Raw genomic sequence first — 27,676 nt, 5'->3', positions numbered from 1 at the left:
TATATTTAAAAGTATCAAATGATCTCTTGGCTCTTAGAACGGGAGACGAGAAATGAATATCTCCCGATACATACCTGGTCGACTTCTTCCCGCTAAGATCAGGGTCTCGCATTTGTTGGATAGTGTTCACATTAAACTACCATATAACCTCATAACTATCGAATTCATAGGGGGTATTACTGCAATGGTCTGCCACCAGAGTGCAGCACTAGCATATATTGTAAACCATAGATTAACTTATATATCCTATAGCTTAAACATTTTTTGAGACGTTTTCACTACGGCTTTGATGCATCCAGGCGGTTTGTTGAGAGAGAGTCTATCGCGAAAATCGAAACTTCGTTATCTGCTTCTCTATCGCTGGAGTAGACAAGAGCAAAAGCGATAGAGAGGCAGATAACGAACTTACGATTTCAGTTAGTGCTAGTAGCGCCCTCTACGCAGAGTTTTGGTTTATATTTCCTATTAATACTCAATTAAACTTAAAATAGGCAAACTGATGGAAATCTAGTTTTATGGACTGCATCTTATCTGATAACTACACGATAAATTTTCTGCGTGAACACGTTTTTTGCATCAGAAGTTAAGGTTATATTTCAGATATACATATAACAGTAAAAATAAAAGTCAAGAATGTATCAGACCTTTATTAAAAGTTCAATCACACTGACGTCACCATGCATAATTAAAGAACAAAACTAACAACCAAATTAGATATTTGTATATTGCGTAATGTACAGGTCTTGAAGAGAGGCATAAGGTGGATGAACGTTATCAGGTTATCACACACACGGGTAAAAATAAAATGAAGATAAGTAGTCTAAATTTATAATGAAACTTACGGTTTCATGTGTATTCACAATTTTTGTCGATGTGTTGTTGTCACACAATAAAAATCGTTATGGCGCGACCCTCTATTCACGATTCAATACCTATACACAATAGACTTTAGAACCTTACGACCCAGAACCTTTCCAACGCCATTCATGAAAATAACGTTCACTATACTAATAAATATTGCATGATATTCATTTAAAACATAATTGTAAGTCTCTTTATCGCTCGACTTGGCATTGAAAAGGTATAAGTATTGCTAAAATAATAATATCATTCCCAAATAAAACTCCAGTTAGCCACATACCACATTAATCCTCACCTAGGTTAGAAGAATTGTTAAATTAATAATTAAGTATTACAATAGGTATTAGTCGTTATGAAGAATATTATTGATGTAAATGTTCGAATGATTATCCATAATAAAGGCCTCCTTTTAAGCTCTGGTTTCCCATGATAGCGGTGCCGTCGTATAGCGGCGGTCTCCGTACAAAATACCATATATTTTTACATCCATTTTTTTGTATGAGGACGGTCGCTATAATTATGACGACACTGTCATCCTAGAAAACCAGAGCTTTATTTGCAATCAAACGTGAAAGAAAAACGCATTTATAACAAAATAATTACGTCATGAAGGCGAACTTAACTGTTAAGACCTGATTCTAATCAACAAGTACTTCAGACAGTAGCAAATCAATATTTGTTGAAATAAACTTAGTGTTTGTTTTCCTTACTTGATTTGAAAATAAAAATCATCACTAACAAGAAAATGTATGATTTCTGTACTCCACCTAGGAGTAACAATGCATAACACTTCCAATAACTGAAACCAGTTAGTTCGATTTCAGTTAGCACCATTCTCCAAATCATTTTCCTTGCTGCTATCGCAAGACAGTAAGTAACAAAAGCGTGCAAAGGAGGAATTTGTGGGTGTACTAGTGCTAGCGGACTGACCGTTGTCTGATGAAGATTTAAAACACCTCGAACCGGGCCGCTTAGAATTCAGCTGCGGCAGTGACTGCTGCAAAGTATCTACGCAGTGTGAGGCTGGTTTCAGAGCAGCAATCGGGTTCCTGAAAAATAAAAAATAAATTTGTGAAATAAACAAAAAGCCAACGACACGAGGTGTTCCCAGGCGGTCACCCATCCAAGTACTGACCTCGCCCGACGTTGCTTAACTTCGGTGATCGGACGAGAACCGGTGTATTCAACGTGGTATGGACGTTGGCGACAGAGGTAATGAAAGATGTTATCCAGACCAAAATAATGACGTTATTAGCCCGGACACTTATTACATCATATTATATAAGTCAGATTAGGCATACGTTTCCATGCCTTTGTATTGTAAACTTATGTACACCGTGTTTTTACAAGCTTTTATTTAACTTGCCCTGTTGTTAGTATGTATGGGACAAATCTTATAAGTTAAATTTGACCCACTTCCCGGTTTCCGATGAAGCTGAAAATATGCATACATATGTAAGTCGGGTGACAATGCAATATTATGGTACCATTAAGCGGATCTGATAATGGAAACAGGAGGTAGCCATAGGAACTCTGTGATAAAACAACGCAACCTAATTGTGTTTGGGGTTTTTAGAATTGTCTCGATGAGTATTAGTTGCCTGTGGGAAAAAAAGTACAGTCAGCGATAAAAGATTGGACCAAAAATATTTTTTTGTCAAAAACTTATATTAAAGTCCGTTCATTTCAAAGGTGCATTCCTGAGTTTAATTTAAGTAACTTTCTCAAAGAAACCGGTATTCTAAATATTCTAATTAACTCCATTTTGGAGATAACCAATGTTTTTTTTTATCTGATAAAGCCCCTACGAGCGTGTACAATTGCCTTAGGACCTGTTTACATATTAATTATTGTTTAGTTATGATATGAGTTTATAAATTTGTTAATAAACGCAAGTACCATCTCGTACGATCGATATTCGAAATGTCATTTGAATATTAATGTCCGTGTTAGAACAACGTTGCTAATAACCTATTACGATAAATAAAAAAATCCATTCAGTTTCCTTAAATGTAACTTAGCCATAGCGCGAAGCTAACGATGTTTAAAAAAATAAACCGTATATCTATAAGTTATAAATATGCTGCTTGTTTTTCTTCAAATAAACTTTACTTTTTTTAATCCTTTTACGTCATGTTTTGTTATATTTATTGCTCTTTATTTTAATTGGTCTACAACTTTAGATAAAATCATCACTCGTCATCATTGGCCAGTATAGTTTATGGTGAACGATTCGTTGATATGTCTTTTGGACCTAGGAACTAAATTAAGTAACACCAAACAACGTACCAATAAAATCAAAACTATGTAATTATTAACTTAAGCTACCTACAGCTTTACGATTGGCGTGTCGTTCAAAGGGTTAAGGGTGCGGCCCGTCATCTTAAACCTTGTAGCAATCCACGAAGGTTGATATTAGGCTGTAGCCAACTAGCCACGCGAGTCAGTTGTCGTCTTTGGCGGTCAAAGAGTTAAAAAAAAAACTGGCCAAGTGCGAGTCGGACTCGCACAGGACGGGTTCCATACCATTATCTATAAAAACGGTCACCCATCCAAGTACTGACCCCGCCCGACGTTGCTTGACTTCGGTGATTGGATGAGAGCCTCGAGATTGGAAATAAATATTTATTTTATTCTGTTTTTAGTATTTGTTGTTATAGCGGCAACAGAAATACATAAGTTGTAGAAATTTCAACTGGCTAACTATCACGGTTCATGAGATACAGCCTGGTGACAGACGGATGGACGGACGGACGGACGGACAGCGGAGTCTCAGTAATAGGGTCCCGTTTGGCCCTTTGGGTACGGAACCCTAAAAACAAAAGAAGCAGCAAAAAGCCGACAGCACGACACGAGGTGTTCCCAGGCGATCACCCATCCAAGTACTGACCTCGCCCGACGTTGCTTAACTTCGGTGATCGGACGAGAACCGGTGTATTCAACGTGGTATGGACGTTGGCGACAGATTAGCTGAATATTGACATTCAGTTTAGAAAAATGACGTCATAGTTATTGATCATATATTTGTTTATCATTTTGCATATACACACATACTTCATTTATAAATGTCTGTTCAGTTGTGTTGAGCCACGTGCATATATGAATTAGATTCACAGATTGTATTGATTCAATGATAATAAAATATGATTGACAATTGACATGATATACCTAAAAATACTGTCAATAAGTCTTCCATTCGACTAGTGCAAACTAGTTGACAATGAAGATGGAAATGGACAAGTGGAGGTATTACAGAGTCATATTATCAATTTCTACAAAACAGAAGCAAAAAGCCAACGACACGAGGTGTTCCCAGGCGGTCACCCATCCAAGTACTGACCTCGCCCGACGTTGCTTAACTTCGGTGATCGGACGAGAACCGGTGTATTCAACGTGGTATGGACGTTGGCGACAGAGAACTGAATATTAACTTTACAGTACATATGGGGCTACTTTATAGCACTAGTGCGAGAAGTAGCATATTACGTTACTGTGTCGAACATTTAAAGGGCCATATGTACTGTAAAACGTTGTACGATACATGTGCGAATAGGTAATTCGCAACTCGTGTCGATTTAAAACACTCCCTTCGGTCGTGTTTTAATTTATCGCCACTCGTTTCGAATTTCCTATTTTTCGCAATTGTATCGTAATGTACTATTTAGATGGGCCATAGGAGTAAGACGATATCGGTGTCTGAATTATTTTTACGAATTTAAGGTAGGTACTCTTTTTGTTTGTAGCACATTGTTTATCAGATAGAATACATACTGCGATTTCAAGCATAAAAATTGGTGATTGGAATTAACCTTTTATGAAACCTTTGCTAACTTACCGATTATTCTCTGGCAAGGACATGGATCGCCCGGTTTTTCTATTGGCTTCGAAGATCCACTTCTCATGTATGGCGACCAATGGTTTAACATTGACGTTGGCAAGTATGTCCTCTTCAATCTTATACTTCCCTTTGTTCGCAGCATCGGAGTTTTGTGACGTTTTGTACGACCAAGAATTTGTCCGGTCTCTATTGGTGTCAGATGTTACAGATGATTCTGGATGGTCAACTCTGAAAAAAAAAGTAAACTTAATAACTAACCAAACTATAGAGTCTTGAAGGGGAAAATAGATTATCGTATTAGGAAAATGTTATTTAAAAGTAGCTTACAAGGAAAGTCCGTTCCTACACAGGAAGGTAGTACCAGGAGGATAGATCTGCGCTAAATCTATCCACTGAGGTCCGAATGCAGAGTGTTCTTATCTTACCTACCGTTGGGCTACCTTTGTATAACGTAAAACCACCCAAATATATTTGTGTGAAAATCCGGCCCTCTTTTTTACCTGTTCTTCGAGAAACATAACATTGCTTTCTTGGCGCTAGCTAGCCGTGCGCTCGCATTACCAGTGCAAGCGAGGTCTTCGAATACGTATCTTTGTTTCGGATCGCAGTGTCACAAGTTAAGCTGGTTTGAGAGCGTTTAGTCGCCTACCTTAGACGCACCAATAGAAATCAGACAGCTATTCTGTTAGAATTCTGTATTAGTTCATAATGAATCTTATTCCGTGCTCAATAGAGTAGTAATTCAATAAACGCTACCTATGCGGCATGACCATTTTTTCATAGTGGCACGCGCCTTTGCGGTTTTTAAACAATAGATAAGACGATAATCCGTAGAAGCTCACGGAGAAAAATAGAAACTATACGCAATTATACCTCGGAGTTTCCTGTTATATAACAACTCTGAAGGTGTGTCTTTGAAATATGTATTTTTGTACTTTCTGATTTTAAACTTTGTAATTTCGCTATTTCTATAAATTGACTCATTACCAATGTATTAAAGTGACAGATTGGCTAATCAAATATATAATAGTATGAAAAAAGTATTGTTTTATGTATTTTCAGAACTAGTGATTAAATAAGTAATAAAATGTATAAAACTTGTTATCCCTCCAATACTCCAATGGTTACAAATCACTTAAAAATTTAGCCTGGTTCATTAAAAGTTAAAACGATCGCCTTTACTCCGCTCTCCACAGTCCACTTCCACGACTTCCTTTAATTTTGTCCATATTTTTTGAGTAACATCATCCTATCATATCAAATTGGTATAATAGCAGATGATTGGCCAGATGAGAAAAACGATTTTTACGAAAACGACAACTCCAGATCTAGGTCTAAATAATTATTTTTGGCCATAAGTCACCAAGTACAAGTGGTACATTACAATGTAAAAGCGTTCCGAAAAAATACTTCAGATTGTTACCTCTTAAGTCCCATATAACTGTCAGTGTCAGCCTCAGGGGACTGCTCCTTAGAACAGTTCTCCGAAAAACGATTAGATGGTGTCACATTGATATTCTCAGATGAATGGTTGTTAGTTACTTCCGATAGATCGTTGGTATCACCCGCTAAAATAAAAGTGGAAATTAAAGTCACAATTTAAGTTTTGGTTCGATTATCTTCTCAAAAGTAAAGTCTTATTTCGGGGAATATGGTAAATTGTATTATTTACGCGTCACATTGCAACACATTGATAGTAAAACGTCACATTGTCACAAAATGAGTGTCTTTGCCGAAGTAAAATAAAAAACAGAGGCAAAAAGCCAACGGCACGAGGTGTTCCCAGGCGGTCACCCATCCAAGTACTGACCTCGCCCGACGTTGCTTAACTTCGGTGATCGGACGAGAACCGGTGTTTTCAACGTGGTATGGACGTTGGCGACCAAATAATTGAATATTGTCATCCAGATCGGAATATGACGTCATAATTATTACATTAGCTCATCATTGCTTAAATTATAAACGTATGTTCAGTTGTGTGTATATGACACCGTAAGATTGTGCACCTGTGAATTAATTTATCTGTAGGGCTAAGATGGTCGGCTGTTTATCATTTGTCACCATACCTGTCACGTTCTAACAAGTATGTAAGTGCGAAAGTGACGGGCATAGTGACAAGCGATAAAAATAGAACCATGCTGCCACTGCTGATTATGAACACTCACCTCTGTTATTAGATAATTTACTAATAGCTTGTCTTAAAACTTCCACATTCTTGTCACAGACAGTCAACTCTCCAGACAACCAGGCATTTTTTCTTAATTTATTACTACGGGCTATAGGCGTCGTGGGCAAGCTATAATTTTTAATATCAAAATTGTACGAAGACCGCCCACTGACCTTGTCCTTCGGCAACGACTTTAAACAGTCTAGATTGTACTCAGGTACTTTAATGTGAAGTGGTTTGTAAGATTTAGGCGTGAAGCTCCTGCTTAGTTTTGCCGCCGGTCTCTCTACGCCACTTTGATCTTTAACGCTGTCGTCTGTGATGGTAAAGTTGCGTGTGCGATTATCGGGACTGTATATACTACAGTATTCAGTGGAGTCGCTCCTGTGCAACTTGTTGGGAGTGCCGATGTCTTTCATCCGCGCCCGTATCTTTGCTATAGGGGTAGAGCAGGCGCTAGAGTAATCCTTCTCCGGTAGATGTTCGTATTTTAGAACGGGGCGCTCTTCGTCGGCCGATACGTAACATTTTTGTGGCACGTCGGATGTGGCGAATGACCTCTTTTCTACACTTTCATATACAGGACTCTCGCTTTTACTGTAATCTTTTTCACTCTCAGTTGAGCTGTCTTTATTATGGATGTCGGCTTGAAGCTGGATGTTTTGTTGAACGGGACTCAAGCATTCAGAGTCTGTAGGAGACGTGTCCCACGCGACGCTGCTAAAGTTGGATTTCTTCTTTGAAATCCGCGCTGGTATTACTATGTAGTCCATCTTGTCGATGTCGTTCTGTGAGAAAACGTTGTTTATTAGAATTTTATGCCATCTGTTGGTAGCGTGACGAACTATCTGCTTAGTTACAAAACATCGACAGTCGATAACATATGTATAATGCAAAACTAGAAGACGTGAATAATCATGCTTTGAGAGATTAATTCTTTTTTTTATATAAGAGGCAAACGAGAAAGCGAATTGCCTGATTATATTAACTGTTTAGTTTTCAGAACTGATGCCGCATAAATAAATTAACTAACCTGAATGTTTGGCAAAAAAAAAAACTACTTAGGTATGACCTTAGGAAACCAATAGAAGCAAAAAGCCAACGACACGAGGTGTTCCCAGGCGGTCACCCATCCAAGTACTGACCTCGCCCGACGTTGCTTAACTTCGGTGATCGGACGAGAACCGGTGTATTCAACGTGGTATGGACGTTGGCAACAAAGCTACTTAATATTATTATCTAGATCTGAATATTGTTTAGTTTAGGTACATAAACTTCTGGCTGTGTGGTGTGTGTGTGTGTTACGTCACTGCTACGTATTACGTTTATTTATAGTTTAAAATACATATTATCGGATTACTTTATTTTTTTAAGCATATCAAAGGGAATTTGAAATAGAGGTGTATTGTCAAAGAACATTTTGTAGCGACGTAAATTTACTGCCATCTTTTAACATATAATTAAAACTTTGAGAACGCCATTTAACTTTGATCCTTATTCTTTCACTGATATGTGTTCAATTTGTTAAATATCAAAAAGTGGCGCCATCTTATCATGCACTACCTAAAGGTTATGGCGCCATCGCTCGAAACGATGATAGCAGCATCGTTGGCCTTTGACCTATTAGATGGCGCCACTTTTTGATATTTAACAAATTGAACACATATCAGTGAAAGAATAAGGATCAAAGTCAAATGGCGTTCTAAAAGTTTTAATTATATGTCGAAAGATGGCAGTAAATTTACTGTGGCTACAAAGTTTTCTTTGGCAATCCACCTTTATTCTTTTTGCTAACAGCAACATATTAACAGGAGCGTACACAGATAGGTACTGGGTCACTACCGTGAGCATACTAATACACCTCTATTTCAAATCATCTTTGATAATATTTAGCCAACTTCGAGATAAATCTATTTAGTCGACGCAAGCTTATTGTAATGAGAAAATGTCAAACGTTTTGGTAATTTGTAACAAAAATGGGCATTGATCAGTTTGTAATAAATAAGCTCGGCTAAAGTCTAATTGACAATGAATATGCACAAGTTAAGGTGCAAATACAGATTCATATAAATCATAACATTACCAAAATAAAAACAAGCAAAAAGCCAACGACACGAGGTGTTCCCAGGCGGTCACCCATCCAAGTACTGACCTCGCCCGACGTTGCTTAACTTCGGTGATCGGACGAGAACCGGTGTATTCAACGTGGTATGGACGTTGGCAACAAAGTTACTTAATATTATTATCTAGATCTGAATATTGTGTTTAGGTAGTAGGTTTAGCATAAACTTCTGATTGTGTGTGTGCTACGTCACTGCTACGTATTGCGTTTATTTATTTTTTAAATTACATGTTATTGGATTACTGTAATATAATTTTTAATAATATTTGGCCAACTTCGAGATATAGTACATTGTAGGAGAGGCCGGAAAACCGCTCAAAGATTGACGAGTGAGTTTAATAATACAAGTCCATCTTTAGCGTTTCTGGCCGAGGCATTACATAGTGCTTTTCACGACTACTGCGAGGAAATAAGGAAACATTTGCATTAACTGTAAGTGCTTTAATAAACATAAATATTCATATTGGCGTGAGTTATCACTTTTAAGAGGCGTTTTTCTGTTGTTTGCTGCAAACCGACTCTAAGCTAAGAAGCGTTTTTGCTAAAAAAAACCATAAACAGCTACAAAAGTAAAAACGCCTTAAGCGTGAACTGAATGGTTTTGACGTTACTTTTTTCTGAATTAAGTAATTAGTCCTATAAAGAACCTAAAATTTTTTTAAAGGAAAAAGGTGCGCCAATAAAAGACCTTTTACCATTACCAATGACAGCTGATGATAACAATGAAACATTGTATTAGTAGTAGTGGTTCAGGTGCTACTGCTATTGCCTACTTTCCAGCTTGGTTTTAGGCCATAGGTATATTGTTACAGTTTCGAACAGTGGCGTGAAAAATCTATTTAGTCGACGCTAGCTTTGTAATGTAATAATAATAAATAATAAAACCGCAGGGCAGCTTGTGGCGAGCTGTTCGGGAGTAACGAACCCACGGACCCGAGTACTCCCGAGAGTCGGTCAGGGTCTCCGTCTCCGGCGTGTCTTCGTCGGTCGGAGTGGACCCCAAGGGGACCCGCAGGACTCTCAGCTCTGGCTTGCCTTCATTGGCCGTCCAGTCAGAGGAGTCGTTAGAGCTAAATGCTCCAGGGGTGGAAGTGAAAACTTGCATAAGACGCGAGTTGGCACAGTCGCTGTTATCAGCCACTGGGTAGAAAGCGGCGTACACCTCTCGACACCCCTGAGCCGCTCACACCGGTGTTGCTCCTGGTCGTCCTCACGACGGCATTTTCAGGGGCCCATCTAGTGGGCGGCGAGTCACCGCCTGCCTCGATAACTAGTGAAAACATTGTTATGGCAGGTGTCCGGACGTCTTTGCAATAGCCCAGTCTCATTGTCCTCCCAAACTTCAATCCATAGACCGTTATACTGTTCACTTTTACTAAAATAGTCCCAATGCCTGTTGCGACCGGTTCGTGGGTGTCTATTGTTGCGCCTGTGAACGGGTTCCAGCAGGCATTCTATATGACATTAAAGCTCTCCAAGGGGCCTCTACGTGTTGGATCTATATCCCCACGCAAGCCTATCAAAAGACCGGGATTTATAGGCCCGTGAAATCCAAGGAGATATAATAAATAAATATTATAGGACATTATTACACAAATTGACTAAGTCCCACAGTAAGCTCAATAAGGCTTGTGTTGAGGGTACTTAGACAACGATATACATATATAATATATAAATATTTATAAATACTTAAATACATAGAAAACACCCATGACTCAGGAACAAATATCCATGCTCATCACATGAATGAATGCCCTTACCAGGATTTGAACCCGGGACCATCAGCTTCGTAGGCAGGGTCACTACCCACTAGGCCAAACCGGTCGTCATGTAATTGTAATTATAAAATGTCAACCGTTATGGTAATTACAAAAATAGCCATTGATCATTTTGTAACAAATAAGTACGGCTAAAGTCTAGTTGACAATGAATATGCACAAGTTAAGGTGAAGATACCGATTCATATAAATAATAATATTACCAAAATAAAAAGAAGGAAAAATCCAACGACACGAGGTGTTCCCAGGCGGTCACCCATCCAAGTACTGACCTCGCCCGACGTTGCTTAACTTCGGTGATCGGACGAGAACCGGTGTATTCAACGTGGTATGGACGTTGGCGACAGAATAACTGAATATTGACATCCAGATCGGAAAATGACGTCATAATTATTCACATTTGCTCATATTACTTATTTAAATGGGAGTTCAGTTGTGTAGAGCTGCGTGTATAATTTAAGAGGAATTCCTAGTTGCGATTTTTCCATACAAACGCTCTCGACTGATTCCTCCCTGGATTTTTAACCTAGAGCAGTGATTTTTTCAAATAAGATGAATATCATCAATATCTGTGCCGCTATGTTTTGCTTTTTTGGATTATTTTATTTTGAAGAAAGATACAGCGCCTCGAAAATCGCAAAAAACGGCTCAATTGAATTGGCTGTAAAAAAAGGCACAGTATACAAATATGACAAAAAATATCCAAAAAATCAAAACATAGCGGCATAGATTATTTCTTCCTCTTGCAATTTCCAAAATTTCATAATGATTAGTTGCGTTTTGGAGGAGGAAACAGTCGAGAGCGAAACCTCGATTTTTGAGTTTTTTGCGAGTGAATTTCGGTCCGAGCTGCAGTTGTCCTTATCGCACGAATTGGAGGCGGAGACAGTTTCTAAATATACGTACACAGAAGGAATAGTGATGGGCATAACATCCTTATTAGGGATTGCAGAACCGGTACTGTTTTAAAGAACCGGGATTTCTCGGTACTTTCGGAACTGGTCTAATTATTTCATTATTTTAAATAAAACGACAGCATTTTGCGATTTGACCACCTTTCGTATTATAATTTAATAATCACATTTTCTTTTATTACGTAGTAAGCAATTTTTTTTAGAAATATAGTATTTTACATTGCTCACACTTTGTGCGTCACAAGTAAAAGATAACTACTTTGATGTTCGCCACTAGATAGCAAATTTAATGAAATTACATTGACGAGGGGATTTATATATAAGTATCGCAGTCGTATTGTATAATCCGCCGTATTACATTACGGCTAGCCGATATCAAAATAAGGGCCATTTTGAAATGCGGCGGTTCAACGATTAAGGTATGTTGGATAAATACCGGATGCGGGTGAAGAACGTAGGACATTCATTTCCCCCTAATTTGGCTTTATTTTTTAATGTTGGCAACATTGTGTTAGACGCCATTTCATTGCGCCTCGACTGTCAGTGTCCCCGCGTCGCTCAGGGAGTCGGGCTTGTGCTATGTGCAATCACAGAGAGCAAGGTAAATTTCGCGAATTCTTCCTTCTATCCGATCTTCGCTCTGTAATTTATTTTGCGTATTGTGATGAAACTGTGTTTGTTTTTATAATTGTGTTAACAGACCTAGCACTGCTGTAGACCGATATCCGATCTTGACCCTTCCAGGTAAAGATCGGACCAGAAACAATCAGATCTTTACCTATTTAAAAAACAGCAGTGATTATCAAACTTTAAATTTTCTTAAATTTACCTACTGACCTTAATTATCACATTTATTGTTTTTTTGATCACACTTTCGTACCATTATTTTTATCCAGTACCACTACCAGCGCGACGGTTACTGACAATGTAATTTTTTTAATTTCCGCAACCCAAAGGTTGCCTTTTAGCGATAAGACCGCATGTTGTTTACCTGTGCTTATGTGTATGTTTTCTTTTGTATTGTTTTCTTTTATTGAGGTGTGCAATAAAGAGTATTTATATTGTATATGGATTATGATACATGTTGAAATTTATAACAAAATCGAGTAAAATAGATAGCAAATGAGCAATTTTTCGCAATAAAGTACCTACACATACGGATGCATATTTAGATGTGCACGCATACATACATTGCTAGTTTCGGATACAAAATAGAGATAGGGCTTCGAAATTAGTTTCCTTAAAATGCTTCAAGAGGGCTCTCTTTTCCTATATATATATATATATCCTGTATCCTCCTCCTGATTCAGGAGACGTGAGCGGGATCAAGCCTGCATATTCGGTATATTATTAGCAACTGTTTCGTACCAGTATTTGTGAGATTAACGTTAATTTAATTTTTACTGTTCAAAAAAAAGAGTTTTATTTTATTTACGATATTTATGGTCACCCTCTTTGTTTTATCCATAATAAGTGACAAATTGAATGTCATCGGAGTGTGGTTACTTTTATAAAATCGTATCTCACTCAAGTGTGACATTTTATTTTCTTCATAATCAAAGTGCTGTCATAACGGTTAAAGAGGTTTTATCTTTGTTAATTAATTGTTTTAGGGTGTCCATGATTGTAGATAATCAAATTTGTCCTTAAGAAAAAGTTAAATAACAGATAAAAAGCGTGATTGTTTTACTTAAATATGATGGTCAACGATTCATTAACATTTACTGATTGTGTAGTCTTAGTCCAGCTCACGTCTCATGAATCACCCTGTATATATACTTTACTCTTTACATACGATCCTTACATTTTATCAAAAAAAAATAAGATTGTATACCAACTATATATATATATATATACATAATTGCAAAATTAAACCAACAAAATCGCAATTTTAATTATTTTCCATACTTCAAGATGGGCTCTCAGTGACCTTGACCTTTTTATAGAACTACTTAGTCTTTTTGATTTCTAAGTTTGATTCTTATTTTTTTGGCGACCTTCATTAAAAATGACTGGGCACGATTATTTTTTATTTTGATTTTTGTCCCTCCTACTTAAGTACTTAATATCTTCCAATACATTCCATTCAATAAACAATACATTTACACTTTCCCTAAACCTGTACAGTTCACGAAATCTTAAATTGTCAAAACTACGCAACGTATCTATTATTTTAGTGGTTTTTTTTTTATTACTTCGGGTAAACCTTACAATCTAGAGGTTTCTTAGCACATTGTTTACTTATCAAATTGCCTTATGACATAAGTATCAAAGTTTGAGAGCCACAATTTTACCAATTTTTGTATCCGGGTTAAGATCGGATACAAAAGGGTAGACACCGGACCTATTTCTTTGTGATACCTTATTCTCTTTCCATTAGAAGCAACTTTTTTTCACCATCCAATGTTCTCCCTTGATGGCAAAACACTCGTTACCCTAAAAAAAAGTATGTCTCATCTTTACACAGGTACAAAACTAAAACCGTTCTATATTGAAGATTACCAAAATTCAGGCCGAATCTACGGTTATTATTTAACGATTCGCTACGTACTTCAAGAATCTGTCACGTGTTGAGATCTCGAAAAATCATTTTTTCACGAGTTCTCTCAATTGGTCCCAAAATTGTCCGGCATTATCCCAACATACTTTACCCAGATTGTCATTGCGATATAAACGTTCTGCAATAAGGCGGCCCAAGTTTAGCCCCATCGTACTACAAGTTAAATAGATTGTAGTTTAACCATAGGTATATTTATACCTACTTACAAAATTTCACAACACACCATGATCACTCCCAACTTACTGATACGGATAGGTACAGTCAAGTGTAAAAATATGGGTGTACACATCTTACTCAAAAATATGTCCCATAGCATCTTATTCCGGTGTAATAAGAGCGTAGTACCATATTTATGAGACGATTCTTTCGATACATATTTTTGCACTTGACTGTACGACGACAACCGAAGCTGAGACATCATTCTTTTTTGCAGTTTTTACCTATATGGTAATTAATATCAATCAATCAATCAATCAATTATTATTTCGTCATCATAGGTGTAAAATACATTTAGTACAGGTGATAGGGTGTTTGGTATTAGGGTGTAATAGATACAGTATAATATAAAAATGAAAAACAATATTACGTGGTAACAACAAAAACAACTTGCGTCGGGCAGACCAGAATAAATTCCGTCCGGCTCGCGGGCGATGTCGACGGAACGGCGCGCAATGAGCGAGCGCACGAGTCTCGCGTCTGTGTGCGCGCACTCACACTTAGATAGCTCCGGCTCCCGCCCACCGCAGCGCGACAGAAACATAGCTTCAAAAATTCGAGATTTGAAAAGTTGCTCAGCTAGGAATTGCTCTTAATATATTGAGACTTGGCCATCGCCTGAAAACACGTGTAAATTCAATCGCCTGAAAACACATGTAAATTCAATTATTTAGTGCGATGGCCAAGTCTCAATATATTTATATAAAACATTAAAGAATTTTAATATTGATATGCGTCACTATAAGATGCTGTTAATTATTACGTAACAACTTAATGCTTCGAGTACGGAGATTCCAGACACAATTGATTTTCAATTGTTATGGACCACGATCGTGGTCTTAGAGACTGGACGTATTAAGACAGAAAGTCGCTTAAGTAGAGACTGAATAAATTAATAACCGACTTGGTATTACATGGATCTCACAACTTTTTACCGCAGAACAACTGAGTTGCGAGACTTGGTTTTTTTGACAAGTATTGTTTTTGATGGGATTTTATTTGCTTTAAACATTACCATACATAACATGCATGCATCATTACATAGGTGTTACAAAAGGCGATAGGTTTCTATGTTTAACCATAGCTGTATATGCAAATATACACAAAAACTTAAAGCTATAATAATTAAAAATAAAATATGTACATTGTTAATAAATTACAAGTGTTTGCCCATTATTAATTTACAATTAAGTTAATGTCTTACACAATTATTTTAATTTTTAATGTAATGTAATATATTATTTCAAATCAAGGTATTCGTTTATGCTATAGAAATTATTATTATTGAGACATTGATATAATTTTACTTTAAACATTTCAATATACATGTCCTTCATGTCAGCAGGCAATTTATTGTAAATTTCTATAGTCATAATCAAGAAGCTTTTTTTATGCTTTGCCAATCTTGGATGTGTATCGGGGATCAACCTATCTGGGTTTACTTTTTATTAGACAGGTGTCTAAGGTTTGATTGCGATGTAAAACTAATAATGTTAGTTCCCAGTTCTGCCACGACTCTTCTCTTTCCGCACAGACTACGTGAATTTAATTAATATTAGAACAAAAAAAAATACACAGAGTAAAGTGGAATTTGAAAGTTCGGTTTCCTACTTGTATTACTCGTAAAGACGTAAAACTACACATGTTTACTGTCCATTGCGTGTTAGCTTTGAAAACATGAATGAAGAAAGTACATACAACAACCAATGAATGACTTTCGAATGTCCGCCAATGGACAATGTATTTTATAATTTTTGCCGTTTTTATTACACAAATATATTGTTATTAGTCCTACCTGTGATAGGTAACTCCAAAATGATTCAAATTTACGTTGGTACTGCGATTATTGGACGTAATTACGGCGCAAACCGGCATTTTGCTTTGACGATCACACCGCAACGGTTGTTCATCAAATGACAATGCGATCGCGTTTTCTGATCATTTTGATCAGAAAATAGAGACACGCGCCGAGCGGTCAAACCACATCTCCTGATAGTCATATTTTTATGATATCAAACCTAATAACATTTTTTCTGATGATTAATAACGTTGATATTGAGAGAATTAAGATTAAGTACATAACATAATCAAATTGAGAATGTTGTAATTTACTGGGGGACAGCGCGTACGCAGTCCCCACTACCAAAAATTACGCATCCGAGTTATCCACATTAGGGATAATCGCAAGGGTCAACCCAACCGCAGTGCAATGGAAAAGTCTCGCCCTGGGGGAACCGCCTTCTTGATCACGGTATCCCCTATGCCAGGTAAGTATGAATTCACAAAAGTACGGCGGGAGGGTCCCTAAACTGGGAGAAATCTTAACACCGCGAAGTAGGATACGCTTAGCACGTAACAGTGACATCTAACGGGGAATTCGGTAGCTAATGCTTCTATGGCGTTTAAATTTAGAATTCTGTTGTCGTCAGGTGACGAGCAAAACTAGAATTACCTCACGTTCATAGCCATAATGAACCTTATAACTACAAAATAAGGTTCATTTTTGTTTAATATTTTTTTTTGTAATTAGCGAGTTTTGCTTGTGACCTGACTTGACTATCTATTTAATTAATTAGATTAGATAAGATTATTTCTACATCATGATCGTCAAAAACTAGAAACTAACATGCAAGAATTCCATAAAAACCATCAAAGAAGTACAATTAACAAAAAATATAAATATGAAATAAATTAAACATTTCTAAATTGTAATTTCTTAAATTAGTTACAAAATTGATAACAAAAATATGTCCGTTGTATAAGGCAATAAAATTAATTTTGAGCAAAAGTAAAATCCATAAATGGGGTTATTTAATGAAAGGTTTCTGAGTTTGCACCTAAATGTTTCGTCCGATGTTTCAGATTTTAAATCAGCGGGTAGATGTTCATACAACTTTGTTCCTATTACGCGTGGGTTTTTTATCGCTAGTGCCGTCCGATGACGAATACCTAGTTGGTTACTAAGTTCTGTTGCTCGATTTGCAACCTCTTTATTTCCGTTAAAACAAATGTTACCGAAAAAATTAAAAATAACAATGTGGTGTATTTGTTAGCTATAATTATATACCACACATAACGCTTATCTCATCGTATCTATAATGAATTGGGGCCTAAAAGAGAATCGTATAGCAGTAATTGTGTTGCACAAATGTGGGCACCCGCCAAACCTGATTTTGAAGTTGCTTGAAAACCTAAAAATCAACAAACAATTTGTTTATCGCACAATTAATAGATACAATAGTACTCAGAGCTTCGATGACCGCAAGAGGTCTGGAAGACCACGCACCGTTCGGACCCCAGCTCTAATAAAGGCAGTGAAGGGGAGAATTGCAAGAAACCCCGTCCGTTATTATATAAATTATATTTATGTTAGTCTTTATAGCATTTGTAATAAGCGCTTCATTACCATACAGGCTTCCACATCAACAAATCCACAATGTATTCTCTTACTGTATCTACCATACACACTGTAGTAATGAATAATATACGTACCCATCCACACAACTGACAATTCGTAAACCTTATCGCAAAGAGATCAATCCACCGATGGTCAGTCAAAGAATGTATTGCTGTTTGTACATACCTTGACAGTCTGCAGTATGTTCTGCAACTTCTCAAGGTCTATGCGCTCAGATCGCTCAAGTTTCAGTCCGTCTTGCAGCAACGCCAGGAGGCTGCCCGGGTACGTGCCGTCTTGCGGCAAGACCATGCCCGCTTTCCACAACGAATATTGCTCCTTTAGCTTCTCGTAGGTTAGTGTGTTCCATGGAATCTTAGCTGGAAAATTATTAAGAGTTAACGTGCTGGAGGTTATGATTGCTAGGCTGGAATTACTTGTTAATTTAGGTACTTTTACACTTGAGCTTTTTGTGGTGATGAAAGGAAGAATAATATTTATTGTATCGACTATCATACAATCCCTGTGGCTTGAATATAGGGCACATAAAAAAAAAACTTATTTTTTTGATGTATTTTTCTATAATGAAAAAATTCAGAACTTCAACACATAACCAGTAGGTAAAGGGTGTAGCAGGATAGCCTAGGAAAAATTGCCCCCAGCGATTTTGGGCCGAAACTGTAATCAAACGATGCCTTTTGGGGAAGTTATACTCTGCACAAAGTTTCATCCCTCTGTTACCCCCTGGAGGTGAAAAACACCCGATTAACCCCAAAACTGTTTTAATTATTTTTTCCTATACTATGAAAGTGACGAATTTAAAATTTTGTACAAATATTAATAAGACTAAAAGCTATGTGCAAAAAAATATTAACCCCCTAACCATTTAAATTCTTGTAAAAAAAAAAAACAAAAATAAAAAAAGAATCACCTGTATTGTGAATTTCATCTCGCTTTGTGTGGTAGGGCACAGCCAGTGGATGTCATTCCAGATCTAGAGCAGAGCCCAACTGGGGAACTACCTCCACCTTACAGAAAACAGTAGCCAAATAACACTAGACCCTACTCATAGTGTTGTGTTCCTGCCGGTGAGTAAGGTTGCCAGAGCTTAACGAGGGGGGGGGGGGCGGGTTTAGGGTCGGCAACGCGCATGTAACTCCTCTGGAGTTGCAGGCGTACATAGGCTACGGAGACTGCTTACCATCAGGCGGGCCGTATACTTGTTTGCCACCGACGTAGTATAAAAAAAAAAATACGCAACGTCTCGGTCCCGAAACCAAAATAATAATAAAAAATGTTTTTATAAATACAAATGAGTTTGATTCATACTTTTTTATCCCCACCTTTTTCAAATCGGGCACGAGCAGCGGTCCGATCGCAAGCCATTGTTTATTAATAATGCAAGGCTCTTAGTGGGAGTTCAATGAATAGTACGCACCAAAGAGCCAATACATATTAATTTCGCAATGTTCCTTCTGGAGTAGCTCCATGAAACTTTTGTATAATGTAGAATATAGACTGGTTCATTTTTGAAAAATAAATGGTGTGTGTGCCATGAGCCAAACTTGATATACAGGGTGATTCTTTTTTTATTTTTGTTTTTTTTACAAGAATTGAAATGGTTAGGGAGTTAATATTTTTTTAGCACATAGCTTTTAGTCTTATTAATATTTGTACAAAATTTGAAATTCGTCACTTTCATAGTTTAGGAAAAAATAATTAAAACAATTTTAGGGTTAATCGGGTGTTTTTCATCCCCAGGGGGTAACAGAGGGATGAAACTTTGTGCAGAGTATAACCTCCCCAAAAGGCATCGTTTGATTACAGTTTCGGCCCAAAATCGCTGGGGGCAATTTTTCCTAGGCTATCCTGCTACACCCTTTAGCTCAAAATTCCCAAAATGAAACTAACATACCTAATGCCTAATATTCAATAAGCATTCATAAAGGCTAGTATGATAATATTGGCACTTGCTGACGATTTTGTCCACGAATAACTTTGTAATCCATGTGAAGATACTAAAGTTAACGCCGCTACAACTAGCGCCATCTATGATAACTTACAAGAACATTTCTTACCATTACAGCTCTCCCACAGTATCAAACACAGCGAATACACGTCGCTCTTGCTGCAAGGATACACATTCCCTTCTTCATCAGGCTCGAACAACTCCGGCGCGTGCCAATGGTATGCCTCCGACCCCTCATACAACCTATACGCCTTCGCCACTGCGTTACCCCTCATGTACGTCTCAGAGGCGTGCTGGGATAGCAGAGGCTCGCTTTCTTGGTTGTTGTGACTGGTTTCTGAAAGTATGAAAACAATGTTAGATGGCGTTATTGTACAATCGACTGTATCACTTTGATTTGTCAGAATTAGGTGACGGGAATGAATGAATGGGACGAAAGCTTTTTTTGTTTTTTTTTTTGTTATACTAGCACTATATGAAATTATGCACTATTGTACAAATCCGATGCGGTTCTATTTGGAAATAAGTCTCGTCTATGAAAGTCGGCTAAATATACATATAGCCTATGTCACCCGCGTCATAAAAACGAATAATTGCCACTTGATTTACCAAAATCTACTCAGTGGTTTTGATGTACAAATTTAATATACTCTATACATAACCTGCTAAAATCATAAGCCTTGCCGTAGTCGGGTAAAAACTTTGTAAAAAGGAAATAAGCAAAAAAGCCAACGACACGAGGTGTTCCCAGGCGGTCACCCATCCAAGTACTGACCTCGCCCGACGTTGCTTAACTTCGGTGATCGGACGAGAACCGGTGTATTCAACGTGGTATGGACGTTGGCGACAGAACAACTGAATAATGTCATCCAAAACAGAAATATGACATCATTAGTCATAATCAGGGCCCATATTTTTCATGACGTTGACGCAAAAATGATGTAATTTTGTTAAACACTTTTTTTACAACACTACAAATTTAGATAACTTACTTACCGACGTGTAGAAAAATAAATGCCTGTTACGTGAAATAAGCTGTTAAAAACAAACATATGTATTATTTAATAAATCAATAATCGATTAATTAGTTGAGTGACAATAAGATGAAAGTCAGTAAGAAGTTTCTGTACTGATTGTCAAGTATATATATATCAGTTAACCAAAGAGGTTAACAAATGATTAACTATTGCGAAAATACTAATTGGAATCATACTCAATGTAGCGTGACGTCATTTTTCTGTCAACGGCATGAAATGTACGGGCCATAGTCATAATATTTCTCTTATAATACGACTTCTAATGGCGTAGACATTTCTCAAAGAGGTTGGTCGGTCAAAGTATTTTACAGATGGCGCCAGCAAAGGTAAAGTAAATTCTATGCTGGCGCCATCTATATAAACCTTTGACTGTTGCCAACCCTATAAAGTTATAAGTTATACGATTTAAAAATAACGTAATACTATAATTATGTTATGATTACATCATTAAGTATAGTATCTCAATGTAGTCATTGTACTACACGATCCCACCAAAATAATAAAATATAATTAATGTGTTATTGGTACTATTGGTAGCAATAGAACATAAATTAAGTACTACTTGTAACTCTTGTAAGTTCAAAATAATTAATATGTCGCCTTGCCTGTAAATAAATAAATAAATTCGATAAAGGGAAAGTTTGCGTTTTAATCAAAACACAAAGACTATAACTTACCTATCTATAGGATGTTTTAAAAGTTCTACCGCGAAAAAAAAAATGGTTGTTAATTCAATTCTTTTCATTATTGGCTTTCGCTGTATCCCCACAGTAAAAGCATAAAAAAATTACCAAAGGTATGTTGTTCATTACAGATTCTAGGTACAAAAAGCCAACGACACGAGGTGTTCCCAGGCGGTCACCCATCCAAGTACTGACCTCGCCCGACGTTGCTTAACTTCGGTGATCGGACGAGAACCGGTGTATTCAACGTGGTATGGACGTTGGCGATAAAGAAACTGAATAATATTATCGTGTAGGGCTAAGATGGTCAGCTCCTTATCATTTGTCACCATGCCTGTCACGTTCTAACAAATATGTAAGCGCGAAAGTGACGGGCATAGTGATAAATTGTATTTAACTAAATTAGTTATTATGATAAAAATAAGTTGTTGTTCAGCACTGTAATTTTTTTGTGCCAGAACTATTTATTATTTTTAATTTTGTGCCTCATTTTGAACACATAATTATTTAAGTAGAGTGTTGTGTCAAAAATACTGTCCAGTTTTTAATCGCAGCATTAGATTTTTTTATAAAAGTAGACACTTGAACAGTCAAGTTATAAATATATATATATATATATATATATATATATATAAATGCAAAAAGCCAACGACACGAGGTGTTCCCAGGCGGTCACCCATCCAAGTACTGACCTCGCCCGACGTTGCTTAAGAGCCCTTAATCCTTGGAGCGTTCTCCGATTTCACGAAATAACGCTCGATAGATGGCGTTGGCGCTCGGTACGCGAGCGCCGGCAACGCGACGCGCGTTTCAATGCAGACTAGAATAATCTTGATAGTTTTCAATATAATTTCAAGCAACATTAATTTTAGTGTCATATGATATCATATGGGCACTCTTTATTTTATTGTATATGCACAGTAGTTTTTTTTTTTATGTACACTACTACTAAGTGTACAGACTACAGAGTGTACTATAACCCTTGCTCTTTATTCTGTCTCTTTCACACCAATGGAAAATGAAGAAGTTACTAAATGACTGCAGGTATAAATAAAGTATATTAGTGCGATAGAGAGACAGATAGTGTTTCGTTGTCGTATCGTAAACGTTTGGCATGTTGGCAACGCACCCATGCTGCCCAGCCAAGATGCCAATCGTTTGTGCATATTAGTACGAGAGAGAGACAGATAGTGTTTCGTTGTCGTATCGATTGGCATGGTGGCTACGCACCCATGCTGCGTAGTCAAGATGCCAGTCGTTTGCGCACATTAGTGCTATAGAGTTTCAGTGTTATTTGAAATCACGTTAGGGTTTGTATTATTATTTTTGACCCGAATGAAGTCCATCCAGGTTCTTATGATGGAGTCAGGAGTTGGTCACCAGAACTCCTAATCTACTCATTATAATTCCATCGTGCTTGGGCTCAAAAGATTTGCCCTGACGAACACCATCGATCTAGATGAGGTCCAGGGTCTCATGACGGAGTCAGGAGTTGGTCACCAGAACTCCCCAGAACTCCTAATCTACTCATCATAACTCCATCGAGTTTGGGCTCAATAGATTTACCCTGATGAGCACCATCAATCTAGATGAAGTCCAGGGTCTCATGATGGAGTCAGGAGTAGGTCACTAGAACTCCTAATCTACTCATTATAATTCCATCGTATTCGAGCTCAATAGATTTGCCCTGATGAGTACCATCGATCTAAATGAAGTCCAGGGTCTCATGATGGAGTCAGGAGTTGGTCACCAGAACTCCTAATCTACTCATTATAATTCCATCGTGTTTGGGCTCAAAAGATTTGCCCTGACGAGTACCATCGATCTAGATGAAGTCCAGGGTCTCATGATGGAGTCAGGAGTTGGTCACCATAATTCCTAATCTACTCATCATAACTCCATCGTGTTTGGGCTCAATAGATTTGCCCTCACGAGCACCATCAATCTAGATGATGTTCAGGGTCTCATGATGGAGTCAGGAGTTGGTCACTAGAACTCCTAATCTACTCATTATAATTCCATCGTGTTTGGGCTCAAAAGATTTGCCCTGACGAGTACCATCGATCTAGATGAAGTCCAGGGTCTCATGATGGAGTCAGGAGTTGGTCACCAGAACTCGTAATCTATTTATCATAACTCCATCGTGTTTGGGCTCAATAGATTTACTCCGACGAGCACCATCAAATTACCATTATGATGAATAGATTAGGAGTTCTGGTGACCAACTACTGAGTCCATCATGAGACCCTCGACTTAATCTAGATCGATGGTACTCGTCAGGGCAAATCTTTTGAGCCCAAACACGATGGAGTTATGATGAATAGACTAGGAGTTCTGATGATCAACTCCTGAGTCCATCATGAGACCCTGGACCTGATCTAGATTGATGGTGCTCGTCAGGGCAACTCTATTGAGCCCATACACGATGGAGTTATGATGAGTAGATTAGGAGTTCTGGTGACCAACTCCTGACTCCATCATGAGACCCTGGACCTCATCTAGATCGATGGTGCTCGTCAGGGCAAATCTTTTGAGCCCAAACACGTTGGAATTATAATGAGTAGATTAGGAGTTCTAGTGACCAACTCCTGACTCCATCATGAGACCCTGGACTTTATCTAGATTGATGATGCTCGTCAGAGCAAATCTATTAAGCCCAAACACGATGAGGTTATGATGAGTAGTTTAGGAGTTCTGATGACCAACTCCTGACTCCATCATGAGACCCTGGACCTCATCTAGATCGATGTTGTTCATCAGGGCAAATCTATTGAGCCCAAACACGATGGAGTTATGATGAGTAGATTAGGAGTTCTGGTGACCAACTCCTGACTCCATCATGAGACCCTGGACCTCATCTAGATCGATGGTGCTCATCAGGGCAAATCTTTTGAGCCCAAACAAGTTGGAATTATAATGAGTAGATTAGGAGTTCTAGTGACCAACTCCTGACTCCATCATGAGACCCTGGACTTTATCTAGATTGATGATGCTCGTCAGGGCAAATCTATTGAGCCCGAACACGATGAGGTTATGATGAGTAGATTAGGAGTTCTGGTGACCAACTCCTGACTCCATCATGAGACCCTGGGCCTCATCTAGATCGATGGTGTTCATCAGGGCAAATCTATTGAGCCCAAACACGATGGAGTTATGATGAGTAGATTAGGAGTTCTGGTAACCAGCTCCTGACTCCATCATGAGACCCTGGACCTCATCTAGATTGATGGTGCTCGTCAGGGCAACTCTATTGAACCCAAACACGATGGGGTTATGATGAGTAGATTAGGAGTTCTGGTGACCAGCTCCTGACTCCATCATGAGACCCTGGACCTCATCTAGATTGAAGGTGCTCGTCAGGGCAACTCTATTGAGCCCAAACACGATGGAGTTATGATGAGTAGAGTAGGAGTTCTGGTGACCAACTCCTGACTCCATCATGAGACCCTGGACCTCATCTAGATTGAAGGTGCTCATCAGGGCAACTCTGTTGAGCCCAAACACGATGGAATTATAATGAGTAGATTAGGAGTTCTAGTGACCAACTCCTGACTCCATCATGAGACCCTGGACCTCATCTAGATCGATGGTGGTCGTCAGGGCAAATCTTTTGAGCCCAAACACGATGGGATTATAATTAGTAGATTAGGAGTTCTGGTGACCAACTCCTGACTCCATCATGAGAACTTGGACTTCATCCGGGTCAAAAATAATAATGCAAACCCTAACGTAATTTCAAGTGAAAATGCGTTTTTCAGAAAATCGCAGCCAAATAACACTAGACCTTACTCATAGTGTTGTGTTCCTGCCGGTGAGTAAGGTTGCCAGAGCTCAACGAGGGGCGGGAGGGGGTTAGGGTCGGCAACGCGCATGTATCTCCTCTGGAGTTGCAGGCGTACATATGCGGGCCGTATGCTTGTTTGCCACCGACTTAGTATTAAAAAAAAAGTAACACTGAAAATCCATCAATAAGCGAGTCTAAAAAATGAACTTTTATTAAGATTTTCTAATCGCAGTATATAGCACTTCTCGGAACTCCGTAGCTGATTAGTGATTACGATCGCAACGAATGCCCGACAATCGAGCACAGGTCCGTCCTCTAAGCGCGCTCCGCGCGGACTGAGAGCGGGGCGTCGCTGCTGCGTGATTATAACGTGTTTTAAAAAAATATAAATTTACGGCAATGTAGGTCCCATAGTTACGATTTTTTTTTTATAGGTTAACATAAAGTTACAGTTTGCTATAATATTATTTTTAAAGCAAAATATGCGTACAATTTGCGGAAATAAAATATAATAAAACCCTGTTTTCGCCAAAAAAATGAAGAAAACTCGGAAGGTATTTTATCAGTTTTTTCAAATGAATCTTCGATTGTTAATCAAACCAGCCCCTCGTACGAGATATGTTGAATCAAATTGTAGTCATTCATGTACCAAATGATTCTTGTTTATAGCAAAATTGAGAACCGAAACGCCACATCTCACTGCAAAATTTGGAAAAGACTCCCAAAAAACCTCATTAAAAAAGAGGTTTAAAAGAGAAAATGAAAATTTGAACTGTTGGAGCCCCTAGTTTAGGAAACGATTATTTAAGTACGTTATCAGTTTTTGAATAAATACTAATAGTTACGTCGTAATCTTGAATGAAAAAGGAAGCATTTTACAAAATACGCTCGTCTGTAGGAATAAGGACTCTTAACTTCGGTGATCGGACGAGAACCGGTGTATTCAACGTGGTATGGACGTTGGCGACAGTTTAATCGAATTTACTTGTTAGAATAGTCTTGTTGTAAAAGTATAAGTTACTTGATTTCTTGGTTATTGTGCACTAATTTGCTAGGAAGCTTGAGGAGTGAAGAAATAGCCACAGTTATATCTGTCTACAGAGTAGAGACATCAACAATGAGTAAATTTTACAGTAGACCTCTTCAGTTTACTTTAGTATCCCAACTTTTTAGCCCGAGAGCCACGGCCAAGCCATTGGCTCCCCCGCTTCCTTTGCGCGATCCGTATTGTATGGCCTCTAGTTTTTCTTAACCCCAGACCAAAGGGAAGCACGAAACCAACTTGCGGGCCGTAGTTTGGAGATCCCTGTTTTAGTACCTTGGTTTGTTGTAGCTATTTAGTAAAGAATTAAATCGGTCAGAAACATTAGCAACCGAATGCCTCCTAGAGCCATCTAGTGACAGACGGGAAACTATTTGGTTAAATAGTGGAATCGAAGGAAACACTTGAAATTACGTCTCTTCTAGACAAATGTGATGTATTCTGTATTAACAGATCAATCGTGAAGTTTAGTCTATGGTTTGAACGTGCGAATTAAATAAGTCTTGATCAAAACTTATCTAAAAACGCGTACACTACTGCCATCTTGTTATTGTGTTAACAGTTCTATTCCTATTATCACAAGTTCTATTCCTATTAAAATAACATGGCAAGGACGGCAAGGTTAAATATAGAACATAACGAAAACAAAATTATGATGTCGAGATGATTAGGGTACGACAGTAAGGCTGGTATAAGATACGGTTATCTTACGTCTGCCAGTTAAAAATTAAAATACACCTAACGAAAGAATATTAAATCTAGTTTAAAATTTAAAAACAAAGCGATTTAAGTTGAGTAAAATGTGCATTAGTATACATTAATATATACAGATTTTTCATAGTTAAATACATTACAGGAGTTACGTGACTTTATCGCTTAAATATCACTAGCAATTTGAAGGTGACTAACGCCATCTATGTAGTCAACTTATACAGGATGTAATTACCTGTTGATATTGTACAAAGTTAGACGGAAACTATATGTATAATAAAATAATTTATAGTAACAAAATATGTAAATACAAAGGAGATAAACGATCTTATATTATTAACTATATATAGACCTAGACCGCTGACGATTAAGGCCGGTGGAGTTAGCTTGGAGTAAGTGAAAGCCACCACTTTTTTAGGTTTTAAAATAGACCGGAAACTGACTTCGGCAACCCATATGGACCACCTGTGTGGTAAGCTAGGTGGTGCCTGCTTCGCTCTGCACTGTCTGGCTCGAGTCGTGTCGCAGCATACCGTGAGGACATGCTACTTCGCGACCATCCTAAGACTGCTTATTTTTGATGAAAAATATTTTTCA

General features: G+C 37.9%; 1 protein-coding gene and 10 non-coding genes across 13 annotated transcripts in view; all 11 read right to left on the bottom strand.

Annotated features, from left to right (window-relative positions):
- LOC133526859 (uncharacterized) overlaps positions 1-27,676 on the bottom strand; it is a 62,845-nt gene that overhangs the window by 6,025 nt on the left and 29,144 nt on the right. For all 3 annotated transcript variants that reach the window (XM_061863679.1, XM_061863682.1, XM_061863680.1), the window contains exons 6-11: positions 19,932-20,159; positions 18,040-18,233; positions 6,865-7,654; positions 6,123-6,267; positions 4,697-4,927; positions 1,792-1,910 (exon numbers count right to left, since the gene is read on the bottom strand). In XM_061863679.1, coding sequence (XP_061719663.1) covers positions 1,792-1,910; positions 4,697-4,927; positions 6,123-6,267; positions 6,865-7,654; positions 18,040-18,233; positions 19,932-20,159 — 1,707 coding nt within the window. The remainder of the gene's footprint in view (positions 1-1,791; positions 1,911-4,696; positions 4,928-6,122; positions 6,268-6,864; positions 7,655-18,039; positions 18,234-19,931; positions 20,160-27,676) is intronic.
- Positions 1,948-2,066, bottom strand: LOC133527305 (5S ribosomal RNA). The gene has a single exon (XR_009800860.1). It is a non-coding gene; the product is annotated as a 5S ribosomal RNA (ribosomal RNA).
- On the bottom strand, positions 3,705-3,821 carry LOC133527311 (5S ribosomal RNA). The gene has a single exon (XR_009800866.1). It is a non-coding gene; the product is annotated as a 5S ribosomal RNA (ribosomal RNA).
- On the bottom strand, positions 4,153-4,271 carry LOC133527304 (5S ribosomal RNA). The gene has a single exon (XR_009800859.1). It is a non-coding gene; the product is annotated as a 5S ribosomal RNA (ribosomal RNA).
- Positions 6,461-6,579, bottom strand: LOC133527308 (5S ribosomal RNA). The gene has a single exon (XR_009800863.1). It is a non-coding gene; the product is annotated as a 5S ribosomal RNA (ribosomal RNA).
- Positions 7,963-8,081, bottom strand: LOC133527303 (5S ribosomal RNA). Its single transcript, XR_009800858.1, has one exon. It is a non-coding gene; the product is annotated as a 5S ribosomal RNA (ribosomal RNA).
- LOC133527302 (5S ribosomal RNA) lies at positions 8,970-9,088 on the bottom strand. The gene has a single exon (XR_009800857.1). It is a non-coding gene; the product is annotated as a 5S ribosomal RNA (ribosomal RNA).
- On the bottom strand, positions 10,990-11,108 carry LOC133527310 (5S ribosomal RNA). The gene has a single exon (XR_009800865.1). It is a non-coding gene; the product is annotated as a 5S ribosomal RNA (ribosomal RNA).
- On the bottom strand, positions 16,570-16,731 carry LOC133527313 (U1 spliceosomal RNA). Its single transcript, XR_009800868.1, has one exon. It is a non-coding gene; the product is annotated as a U1 spliceosomal RNA (small nuclear RNA).
- Positions 20,549-20,667, bottom strand: LOC133527318 (5S ribosomal RNA). The gene has a single exon (XR_009800873.1). It is a non-coding gene; the product is annotated as a 5S ribosomal RNA (ribosomal RNA).
- On the bottom strand, positions 21,689-21,807 carry LOC133527317 (5S ribosomal RNA). The gene has a single exon (XR_009800872.1). It is a non-coding gene; the product is annotated as a 5S ribosomal RNA (ribosomal RNA).

The sequence above is a fragment of the Cydia pomonella genome, chromosome 17 (genome assembly GCF_033807575.1).
Source record: "Cydia pomonella isolate Wapato2018A chromosome 17, ilCydPomo1, whole genome shotgun sequence".
Taxonomy (NCBI): domain Eukaryota; kingdom Metazoa; phylum Arthropoda; class Insecta; order Lepidoptera; family Tortricidae; genus Cydia; species Cydia pomonella.
The sequence above is the reverse complement of the archived record's forward strand: the minus strand, read 5'-3'. Positions and strand labels throughout refer to the sequence as shown.